The sequence below is a fragment of the Pogona vitticeps genome, chromosome 6 (genome assembly GCF_051106095.1).
Source record: "Pogona vitticeps strain Pit_001003342236 chromosome 6, PviZW2.1, whole genome shotgun sequence".
In the NCBI taxonomy this organism is placed as follows: Eukaryota; Metazoa; Chordata; class Lepidosauria; order Squamata; family Agamidae; genus Pogona; species Pogona vitticeps.
This window is the reverse complement of record NC_135788.1, coordinates 107,136,736-107,148,898: the sequence shown is the minus strand read 5'-3', so window position 1 is coordinate 107,148,898 and position 12,163 is coordinate 107,136,736. Positions and strand designations below refer to the sequence as shown.

At 42.3% G+C, this 12,163-nt stretch overlaps 1 protein-coding gene across 2 annotated transcripts; it reads left to right on the top strand.

The window, feature by feature from the left end:
- Positions 1-11,617, top strand: LOC110078547 (apoptosis regulator BAX). 2 transcript variants are annotated; one of them, XM_020792838.3, is made up of 6 exons: positions 1-1,736; positions 4,392-4,446; positions 5,356-5,520; positions 6,545-6,677; positions 7,263-7,355; positions 9,696-11,617. In XM_020792838.3, the coding sequence occupies exons 1-6, from the start codon at positions 1,679-1,681 to the stop codon at positions 9,729-9,731; spliced, it is 540 nt and encodes a 179-aa protein (XP_020648497.3). In that variant the 5' UTR covers positions 1-1,678; the 3' UTR covers positions 9,732-11,617. The 2 variants fall into 2 exon arrangements, with proteins under 2 accessions (XP_020648497.3, XP_072860658.2); XM_073004557.2 differs by lacking the exon at positions 1-1,736 and adding an exon at positions 1,826-3,398.
- The last annotated feature ends 546 nt before the right edge of the window (positions 11,618-12,163 follow it).

Here is a 12,163-nt window from a genome sequence, read left to right as displayed (position 1 = left end):
TCCCATGATTATCAGTCTTCTGTTTAAAAGACAGAAGACATATAATGAGGCAGATGTACAACACAGCCTTAACTAATGTTCAAAGATTCGTGTTCGTCTGTTTCAGGCACAAGTGGTGGGAATACCCAAAAAGAGGAGTCTTGGTGGCTTTCTAAAAAAAGCTAACAGATTTTAAAAATGAGCTTTCATTGCTTATAGTCCACAGGGCCTTGTAGCTGAAGAACTGGATTTAGTTCACAAAAGCTGAAGTAAGATTTAAAGGTGGCAAAAGACTTCTTGATGTTTGAGGATAAACTGTTGGAACATACATGTCGGTGGCCCGAGCATGAAGTTGCCAGAATTGTCCCCTTTACTCTCATCTCCTGTTATGCCTGTATCCCAGTTCATACATCCTTGCTTCACCCTATCTTTCAACTATGCCAAAGGCATGCAGATTCCTCACTAATTATCAGGCATAATTATCTTGAAATGGGCAGGACTACTGACCGTGTGACAGCTTTCTTCCAAGTATCTTTGACTTCACCTTCCATGATCCCTCACCAAGAGCTTGTACATTAGCTGAAGGTGGTAGAAAATTGCAATGTGGACAGTGTGTGAGACTAGGCTGACCAGCACCTTATGCTGCCAGTTTTATGTATCTGTATTCTTTTATGTATATTAGATCACCTTTCATTTTGCAGAGCATCCTCTAGGCAGGATGCAACGAAGGCATGTGTCACAGACCTATCCAAAATAGGTGTAGTCGGAGCACTAGCCTTAATTGCACAAACACACCCCTGGTAGCCACTGCTGAAACCTGGATGTCCAGACTGGGGCTTAAATCTAGAAGTGCACCCAAGCTGCACAACTGAATATTCCAGCACTGTGTAACCCCATCCCACACAAGCTGAATCCCTGATGTGTCTTCCTATCGTAGTTTTCTAGACTCCTGCAATTGTTTTTGCTCTATTTGAGGTTTTCCTCAAAGGGAGGAAACATAGAAACATTTCAAAAACTACAATGGAAATAATGGGTTCACTGGTTCTCGTACTAGAACCCAGAACTTTTTAAAAAATTGATGATGATGATGATGATGATGATGATGATGATGATGATGATGATGATGATGATGATGATGATGATGATGATGATGATGATGATGATAACTCCTAGAATATCCTAACCAATACGTCCAGGGGCAGCGTTTGTTGTAGGATTGTGGGAAACCAGAATCCTGCAAGGTCACCTTTCCATGAACTGCAAGAAAGTGGCCAAAGCTGTTACTTCGTGCAATATATCGGGTTACAGTATACACATAGCATCCACTTGGGATACAGAGCTGGAAGGAGGTAGCTCCGTTAACTCTAATGAGCCTACTCTATCTCCAACATCCTATGTTAAAAGAAAGATCCAGTTAGAGGAGGCCCATTCGAGTCAATGGAGTTGACTTACCAAATACTCAGTGGGTCTGCTCTAGTACTGTCCGATAAGATGTTGGCCAGGGTATTTTATCTTTAGGGAATGACCTCATGGCCGGCTGGGGCATGCTGGGGGTTGTAGTCCGCAAAGGCAAAAAGTTTTCCACGCTCGCTCACTTCCTGCCCAGAAAGAAACTCCGACGTTCCTTCGGCCTGTTGAGCGTTCCCACTCCCGCGGTGAAAGGGCCGCCTCCTCCTCCTCCTCCTCTTGTGGTCCAGCGATGGCTTCAGAAGAGGCGAGGGGCGGACAAATTGCCCCCGCATCCCTCTGGGGACCCGGTAAGAGCGTCGCTTACAGGGTTGCCCGGTGGAAGGGGCGATATCCTGACCCGAGAAAAGAAAGCAGGGCGATTAAGGGCCGGGTGGTTTGCTTTCATTTCTCCCCAGCTGGGTGCGTCCTTCGCTTAAGAACCGGAGCTTCACGCAAACAAAGTGAGAAAGGCTTTGAGGATGATATTGGTGTTCGTTTACTTGGGCTGGCAAACTTTGCTAAACCCAGTGGACTTTGCCTCTGAGTAAATGCGCAGAGATGTGCTGGGGATTGGGTGTGAGGAAATCATCCCGAAAAAGCAGCTACTAGTTTCTTGAAACCTGGTCTGAAAGTTCCCTGTCCCTGGGAGTAGAACCTGCCTCAGATGTTGATCATGCCATTGCTAAGAGCAAAGACAATATGGTATTGCATCTTTAGTGGACTGCAGCTTTCTTCCTCATAGACTATCTTTAGGTCTCCAGGACATGCTGGGGCAAGTTGTCATTTTAAATAGAATTACATCTTAGATAGAACCACAGGGGAAGTACAGTACTGGGAAGAATGACCCCCTGAAATCTAATGTTTTCTTTCAAAGGGTTCATAAAATTTTACCAGGTTTCAGTAATTCTCCACTCCACCCCACAGCATTTCTGAGAATGGGATTAGTTGTTTATGAGCCAGAGAAGGAAAGAGGGAGAATTGATGTAATAAATTCTGTGGTTGCCAATTGGGAAGCAGGTAGAACTCACACTTTGGATTCTCAGAAAAGCAGAAAGAAAAGGAACAAGTTAGTATGTCAGCATTTGAAACCTTGTGTGATTAAGATGTTAGAAATTATTATGGAGTGCAGGGGGAAAAAAGGGGGCCCTGGGCATGGAACAATAGTTTATATTACATTTCTAAGCAATCTGCTGCTTTGCAAAACAAAATGTATTCCAGCCAAGTCTGGGAACAGGGTTACTGATAAGATAACACTGCTATGAGTATTTAATTCATGTATGCCAGTTTCAGTGTAGAAGACAAACAAAGTCATTCTGTATAGTAAATAACCCTGTTCTGAAAGAAATATACTTGACAGGTGGCTGGATGAAAAAGGAGTCTTATACCACCATCTTTTGGAAAAAGTAAATATATGAGATCTAGATTTCATTTGCTTAGAAAACCCTGGGTTAGAAATTCCTATTTTAGTATTTTCTACATTAGCATGAAATAGTCACAAGAGATTGACTGACTGATTGATTGATTGATTTAATATACTATCCCATTAAGATGCAGCACTATTCTGGGCAGTTAACAATATGCTAAAACCAGTGGAACGTAGCAAGACAAAATTAAACAAGACAATCATAAATTCATAGACTAAACAGACAAGTCAGAATTAAGCCACAATAGGGCGATGTTTCCATATAAAGCAGCCGGGTACAAGGAAAAAAACTCAGTTGGAGGCCTCTTGGAAGAGCAGTGTCTTCAGCAACCTCTTAAAAGTGGAGAGGGAGGGAGGGAGGCAGAGCTTAACCAGGAGCAAATTCCAGAAAGATGGTGCTACTGCCAAGAAAGCCTGATGTTGTTGACAATTTTCTGGCCTCCTTTGGGGTGACCACCTGAAAGAGTGTTGCCTGGGAGGGTCTGGTGATGCTGGAAAAAGATGCTCCAACAAGTAACAGGGTCCCAAACAATAAACAGCTTTATAGGTGAGTTTCAACACCTAGATATATGATAACATGTTAGTTTCTAAGTCAGGGATACGAGCATGTGCAAAGTCTGTGAAATTGTATATTGGTCTTGCACACATCCTGGGTGAGAAAAAACTGGGTAAGAGAATGGAAATTATTTACAGTTGTGGAAGGGAAGATAAGAGTATAAATATAAATGAGAACAGATGGCCAGTTAAGAAGCTGAAACAGTGCCTGGCACATGTTGCTAGAGGGGAAGAAAAGGTAACGAAGCGATGCAGAGAAAATGCACAGATGACATGGGTTTTCCTCCATAGATTTTAACTGGCTTGGTTGGGTGAGAATATTATTTAGTATTTTCTCTGTTTGTGTCTAGATGTGATAAAAACGAATATATTTTACTTTCATTGACTATGCGGACCTTTGTCAGCAAGGTGATGTCTCTTTTTAAGATGCTGTCTAGGTTTGCCATCGCTTTCCTCCCAAGAAGCAGGCGTCTTTTAATTTCATGGCTACATAAGTTAAGTTTTAATACTTGCAGTCTTTGTATAAGTTACAAAGAAGGATTTTTAAGTCTACAGGTTTTCTCGCAATTGTAAGATGTTTGACTTGCTACTTTTTGAAGTAATGTTGTGCATATGGAACATAGAAGCAATGCAGATTAATAAGATCTTGTAGAAATACAGTAGACATGTCTGCAATTATTGCAACAGTGAAAAGACTTGTACAGTACTCTGATACTCAGGTGAATTTTAACATAATTGTTTGAGATTCTTCTGGTACCATTCTGGAGCTAAACCTTTGCTGGGATGAATGCCAGCTGTGATGAAACACAGGCTTTTGATTTCCCCCCCCCCCCCAGATCTCTCTGTAAGTCTCTTAGGGAGTGTCAAGCACCTGATTTCTGGATCTGATAGGTATGCAGAAAAAGAATCAAGGCACTGTTTCCTCTGTGAACAGAATTTTGAGACATTAAAGAATCAAACTTGCTGCTTTTTCTTTCTTGTCAAGGAACCTCAGAAAACATTACGTACATCTTGCGCATTGGAAAAGCCCTCCTCATTGGGTAGGCAATATTTTTTGTTCTCAAGCAATATTCAAGCTATCCGCATTTCGTAATTATACCATCAATTGTACCTTGAGCCCACTGTCTGAACAAGGCAGATCCTGAATTCTAACTAGAGTGGACAGTATACAGCCCTAACGCCTAGTTTTTCAAAACTCTTTTGGAAGTGATCATCAGTCCAGGCCTCTGTGAAAAGAATCTGTCCCTTCTCCTTCAGCTTGCTGGGTGGAGGGAAGGTGGAACGGACAGGGAGAATGGTTGTGGGCTTTGGACTCATTCATTGCTAAAGGTAAAGGTAAAGATTCCCCTTGACATTTTTTAGTCCAGTCATGTCCGACTCTAGGGGGCGGCGCTCATCCCGCTTTTCAAGCCATAGAGCCAGCGCTTGTCCGAAGATAGTTTCTGTTGTCACGTTGCCAGCATGACTAGGGAACGCCGTTTTACCTTCCCACTGAGATGGTACCTATTTATCTACTTGCATTTGCATGCTTTCTAACTGCTAGGTTGGCGAGGAGCTGGGACAAAGCGATGGGAGCTCACTCTGTTCGTGGATTCGATCTTATGACTGCTGGTCTTCTGACCCTGCAGCACAGGCTTCTGCGGTTTAGCCCACAGCGCCACCACATCCCTGCATTTAGCAATTTACCCCCAAGGAAAGGCAGCCCCAGATATAAAAAGCTTGCTCATCCCAGACTATGTATCCCTTGTATGAAACTCAGGCATCTCTTCACTCTAGTGATCCTCATTCACACCTGCCCACACTTCATGCTGACCGTTGTCTAGCATCTTTGCCTAAACAAAACTTGTCCCATTGAACCCTCTGCTACAAGCTCACCCATGTACCTCCTACGTTGTCAGATTCCCCATAAATACATCCACCCCAAATATGATTCTGTTTTATTCATGCAGGTTTATCAGGACTCTGTGGCAGAAATATAGAACATGCCATCCTCAGGCAGACTTACTGGAGCAACCAGATGGGGAGGACTTGCCAGATTCTGCCCAGGTCACTTCGCTGCAAGACAAGATGCTCCGCATATGGCAAGAACTCAGCAATAATCAAGAACTCACCAGGTATGGGCTTTCTGAACTAATCTGATGAGACAGGAGAAAGCCAGGCTTGTTCCCCTATGATCTGTGTTTCTTGGACCATCAAAGAACTGCTGATTGCAAAGAATGATGAATTAGGTCAGTCTCTCGGAACCTAGCACCTTCTAGAGGTACAGGATTACAACTCCCATCATGCCCAGACAGGACTGATGGGAGCTGTAATCAAGCTTTTTTGAAAGGTATGGGAAAGTTAGAGTTTATGGACTCTGACCTGGTCCAGTTAGAATCTACTCATATTCTTACATAAGAGGCATACTCAAAATCCGGCAACACAATTTAGTTTTGCTTTTGCTGATTCTGAGGATGCAACTCCTGGTTGGGTAAACTTAAAATGCAACTGGATAAGTGAGATTCTGTTTGTTTGTTTGTTTGAAATAAAACTATGCAAAAAAAAAAAAAAACTACTATCAGCCCACTAGCAGTCATAACTGCAGACACCAGGTAATAGTTCTAAAATACATGGGATTTTTTTAATGCCAGCCCCTAAATGCTTAATCTCTCTCTCTCTCTCTCTCTCTCTCTCTCAGTCTCTGACCCAGGCAAAATCTCCCCATGTTCTGTCCCCTTTAAAGAGGGGTTGCTCCTTTTCATCTGCAGTTTTTGTCTGCAGGCTTTGATGCTTTTGTCACATGCCACACTGTGGCTTCAGGGTTTGTTGTTCATTGTATCTTACTGTTATTATAGTAGGATCCTCTTATCCACAGGATCAGTATCTGCTGATTTACTTATCCATGGTCTGAAAATATTAAAAAATATTAAAAGAAAAAAGTGTGTGTGTGTCCATGTCCCTCTCCCTCTCTACGGAGCAGGAAGCTTGGAACCAACCACCTTAGAATGCAGGGATCCTGCAGTACTTCAAGACACACGGAGGCCATTCACTGGGGTGGAATATAGCATTTGTTAAATAAAACATATATCCTAAGCACCATGGATTTCCCCTGACCTTGTCTGTCTTCTTTCTGTTTCTTGATACCATCTCTCCTCACAGTATGGCAGAAAGTGTCAAGGGTAGCCATCCACTAGAAGTCCTGGCTTCTGTGGCTGAAGAAACCTTTGCTACTGGGATTAACTGGGGACGGATCGTTGTCTTCTTCTACTTTGCTTACAAAGTCATTGCTCAGGTAAATAGCTGGATATTTGTGCTGGTACCACAGGCAGTGTTGGGGGGTGATCGAGGATGGGGAGGATGCTTAAGAGCAGCCAGGAGTTTTAGAAGACATGGCAGTGTCCCTCAGTCCAACAAGCAACACTCTACAGGCCAGTTAAGTGTTTAAATGCTCTCCCTGTTAAGGCTGGGAACCTGTAGCCCTCCAGATGTTGAACCACAATTCCCAGCAGGGCTAGGTAGCTTGCTTATTGGCAAAGGATGATGGGAGTTGTAGTCCATCAAAATATAGAAGGCCACATGTTCCCCACCCTTACTTTACATTCTGTATTACCTGTGATATGGACATGTGTGTTTTCATCTGTGCTGAAGGCAAAATTACTTTATTTTTCAAGTAGGAAAAGCAACTAATAAATCTTTATCATTGTTTGCCATCCTACAGTTCAAAAACTTTGTTCAGTAAATACACCAGCAACAAACCTCCAGGGGAGGTTTGGAACCGATCTGCCTCAAATACCTTGGGCCTACTATACATGTAGTTTTAAACACTCTGTTTTAAAAATCAGTACTAGCATCAAATTCTTTCTTTTTTCCACCCCAGTCCAGTTCTAACTGGTTCCATAATGTGGTAAATTGGGCAATGGCCTTCATGCGAGACCGCTTGGCTGCCTGGATCCAGCAGCAGGGGGGCTGGGTGAGTTGAATTCATATTGCTTGTTTGGGAGGGAGGGGTAAAGGGATTCGGGTTATTGCTGCTTTCTAGCAAAGGTCTGGGCCAAAGGATTCCTCCATTCTCAGAAAAAGTTCGATAGTAGAACGCTTTTAGAAAATTTGGGAGGTGGTGGCATATAACTTCCCAACAGTTTGAGCACTGAGTGGGAGAAGAACTGAAATCCTCCATATTTATTCGAAGTAATTCCCATCATTACTAACTGTTGACTTCTGCTGATGGGAACTGGAGTATTAGAAAGTGGAGGGTGGAGACAGGCAACATGCTACTTGTAGATTTCATGCAGTTTTCCAACCCCTGAAAGCTCAATCCAGGAAAAAAAAGAAGCAACAAAGAGGTGCCCTAAATCCCTCGACAAAAACTTTTTTAAAATATCAAAAATTAGAAATGCCCAGCCACATAGTTTCCCTCCCCCCCCCCACTTTTTTGGTACAGCAGGGAAATGTTATTTTCAGGCTCATAGAGTACAAACTTCTACACTCCCTGGGCTTCCTGCCCCATTTAAGAGGTGTGACTACATAGTGAGGGAAATGCACGTTCTCTATCTGTAAATTCACACCAGGAAATTCAGGATGGTTGGACTGAAGTGGCTAGGCCTCAATCAGCCCTGCAGGGGGCACTGTTCACTGCATGTGTAGGCCCTGAGAGGGGCTTTCTCCTGTTTAGATTACCAGCTTCCAACAAGCCAACAGGGTTTTGCCTGGCTAAACAGTTTTTTAAAATGGGGGGGGGGGGAGAAACAACACAGTAGTGTCGCCCAGCTCTGCACTTCTAACATGAAGATGAAGGGACGCTTAAAATAAAAATAAAGAAAGAAGAGTCTTAGAAGAGAGGCTTTGCTGGGCAGTGTGTGTGCTGGCAGTTCCCCTCTGAACTGCAGAGTTGGAAGGGACCTTATAGATCATCAAGTCCAGACCCTGTCAAGGAGGAACAGTGGGGATTCAAACTCCCAACCTGTGCCTCCACAACCACATACCTAATCCACTGAATTACCCAATAGTTAATGAGGTAAGAGGTGAAGGGAGAAGGTGAGAAGATGCTGTGTGTGCAAACACATCTTATTCTCCCTTTCTGCATCAATTCAAAGAATCACATACAGTACTTGAATTGATCTGAAAGGATCTGCATTTTTTAAAAATAGAAGATTCCCCGGTGGACAAGAAAAGCTACTGATTGGGAAGCAGGGACTCTGGACTAATATGCATTTCCTGTAGTGACATCTGATCAGTGCCCCAGACCCATAGTATTTTCCACAGTTGTTAGCAATGTAGTCTCCTCCTTAGAGGAACCAGGCCTCCACCAATCAGAGTAGTTGATACTGAACCAGAGGGACCAATGGTTTGCCTCAGTATATGAGGTTGCTCCCACCCCTTTTTATAAAATAAATTACTGTAGTTCATTTAGAGTGTTACCCTGTGTTTTGTTGAAGAGTTCCCGAGACCTTTGTCATGTCGATTTTTTCCCACTAGACTTAAAAACTTGTTCTTACCTGGTTGCTTTTGCAACAGATCCAGCAGGGGACAGGCAAGCTGTGTCTGAGATATGCAGGCCAGTCTTTTAGAGACTGGACATTGCCAACTCTTTAGCAAATATTTATCATTTAGGACACTGTTTCTTAACCTTTGTTACTCAGATGTTTTTGGACTCCAGCTCCCAGAAGCCTTCACCATAAGCTCTGCTGGCTGAGGTTTCTGGGAGTTGCAGTTCAAAAACACCTGAGTAACAAAGGTTAAGAACCACTGATTTAGGACATTACAATTCCCTAGCCAACGTGCAGAATCATGTATATTTCAGCCGTCTTTCAAAAAGCACATTTCCCAGTCCATATGACAGCTAAAGCAGGCTTGGCAAATTGTGAGAAAAATGCTTGATATACACGTCTCCCTTCAAAAAACGCTAGGGTTAGGGTCGCTGGACCCTCATGTAGTCCAAAATCCATGTATAACTCCTATGATCCCCAAAACAAAGCATAAACAGTTGATTCACACACCCACACATAACAGTTCGGCCTGTGAGGATTCTCTCCCATAGGGTTGACAATCCTTTCCATACAGTTCCATGTATAATGAGCCTTAAAGATCTTTACGATCCTCTGATCTAGAGGCTGAATTAGACATGTTGTGTTTACAAAACTCATACAGTACAGTACTTGTAAACTGATCAGATACCTTTTAAAGATAATCTTGCAACAGCTACAAGTTAACACTTTGGCAACATTTGTATACTTTTCTCCTGCGAGTATATGTATCTTTTTGAATGAATTGATACCAAAATGTGACTATTCTTGCTGTTTTTCCCTCCCAGCGGGCTATGCTAATTTACTTACCATCTTCTGAATAGAAGTGGGACGGACATTTGATGACAGCACATCAGTGATCATCGGCACCACAATCAAATTGACTTGCGCTCCTGTGGAGTAGAATATGGAAAAGACTGACTCCTCTTTGGGAAGATTTTGCCTTGCCTCAAAATAATAAGTGAAATGGAGTCAAAACAAACATAAACACACACTCCCCCCCCCTCCTTTTGAGAACCTGTGTGGCATGTAACAGCCTCCCATCTTGCAAAAACAAAATAATGATAATAATAATAATACATTAAACCACGAAATATTTAAGCAAACAAGCTTTTGCATTGTGAGGGAGAAAGAGAAAAATCTAATATTCATCCTGGCCATCCCTTGAGGCTTCATGATCTGTAGCTAAATTCCAAGATGGAGACTGCAGCCTTATAAAACCAGCTGGAAGTGTGCTGGTGTCACATTTCACCAAGAGAGGGGGATGTATAATCAATCATCTTTCTCTAGTTTTATAAACAAAGGATGATAGTAATTTACTAATCCTTCATTGTCTTCTGTCAAAGCACTCAGCCTCTGCTTTATGTGGGAGTCAAAGGACTGGGGAGTATGGCCATCACATTATGAGAAAAGCAGGAGATTAAATTTAAGGCCTGTCTACACTATGAAATTTGGTGTGATCCAGCCAGAGCTTAAAAGGTCCTTATTTTCACTGCAATCTATTTTAACTCTTGATACCCATCTGTGAAGACAGAACAAATAGCTATTTTGCATCTCAATAATGAATCATCTCAAAAAGATTGCATGTCCTAGCCCTGTGCCAGAAAGATGTGGGTCAGCTCTTAAAGGGAAAGGATGGATAATTTTAAGTAGAAACACAAGTGAGCAAGGTCTTTTTCTCCATGCCAAACAAGAAACAGTATACCATAACTATATGCCAGTGTGGACAGGCACTCTAAACAAAAAGCAGTCATTTAGAGGTAGATTGGCAGAGAGTGGAGAGAAATGGGATTTTCACTGCCATCCTTCTTGCATGTTGATAATATTTTCTGGTTCTAGCTGTGAAAATTTAATCCTTTTTAAAAAAAAATTATACAAGCAACTCAGTAGTGCTCAGTATTAAAAACAAATGCTATAAATCTGTCTAGCCTACAGATCACATCTTTACTGGTAAAAGCTCTTCTTATGCCAACTGTGAAGCAGCCATTACTAAAGGACAAGGAAAAAGCACACATAGGCTATCCTTTAGCAGTATCTCCTTTGCATGTTTCCAGACAACAGATTATGTTTTAGTCACTGAATTGAACAACATGTTCTGTGTTTTCTGTGAAAGAACACACAGCTGGCTCAAGGCATTTTATTGCCTCAGGTGAAGGACAAAATGGCACATCCAGAGGCCAGACCAAATGTAATCTTTCTTCCACAGTGATGAGGGGAGAGTATTTTCTTTCATGCTTGAGGAGAGTAAACTAGAATCAGGAACACAGGGCAGATTCTATAATACACATCGCCTTTCAGCAGCTAGCTAACCACCCGTCAGTTTCCTCTGCCTGAGGCCTTCTGCTCCATCTACCATTTTGTGAATTAGGTTGAATTTTCTGTGGCTCCACTGCAGTGCTTCCAATCTGGCTGTCTGAATAGAGCCCATTGGCCCTCTCAAAGAGGAAAGTTATTTGAGGGACTGGCAGATTTGACAAGAAGTGGATGGTCCACAAAGGATGTAGGAAAGGGAGCTGGTTATGCTTTTTCCCCAGCCAGAGTTCCTTAAAAAGCTAGCATTTCAGGAGAGCTCCATGTGCTATCATGAATCATGAGGTGCTTCCTCTTTCTCCTCACACCAGGGCTGGTTTTATGCAGAAACTGAGGGTCTGAGGCAGTGGCCTTTGATCCACAAAAACTCACAAAGAAATAAAATTGTTTGTCTTTAAAATGCTGCAATATTCTTTTCTTTCTCCCCTTGTTGTCAACATGCTGAGACATAGTAATGTGGCTACTTCTTTGGAAAATGCAGGAAGCTACAATTTAGGGCTTCAGATTATGAGGGGTTTCTAAACACAACAAAAATCCCTCAGACTTTTTTTAAATAACACATTTCTTTAGTAATATAATAGAGTTTCTTTAACGTGAAGGGGGCTACAGCATGTCTTAATCTGGTCTTGTCTCACACACATTGTCTCATTTCCCCCCCCAAATGTTCTGAGAGGTTTATAGCAGTTGGTACATCCTTCTAAATGCTTTTGCACCAGTCAAACAACCGTTTAACAACATTTAAAGCCAGTTACGATGACATAATACACAGAATTTATAGAACAATAAAGATTCCTGTGTGAACTGTATTCTAAAACTGAGGCCACATGATTGAAAATCAAGTTAAGAAAATTTAAAAGGCAGCTCCTGATTTTACAGTGTTTCTAAGAGGTAGAGTGGCAGTGCATGAGATATACAGGTGGCAGGCTCAGGAGCTTAGAACAGTTAC

Coding starts and splice junctions, on each gene's coding strand:
- LOC110078547 (XM_020792838.3), top strand. CDS start 1,679: ATGGCTTCAGAAGAGGCGAGGGGCGGACAAATTGCCCCCGCATCCCTC. Junction 1,737..4,391: donor CGCATCCCTCTGGGGACCCG/GTAAGAGCGTCG, acceptor TTTCTTGTCAAG/GAACCTCAGAAAACATTACG. Junction 4,447..5,355: donor GGAAAAGCCCTCCTCATTGG/GTAGGCAATATT, acceptor TTATTCATGCAG/GTTTATCAGGACTCTGTGGC.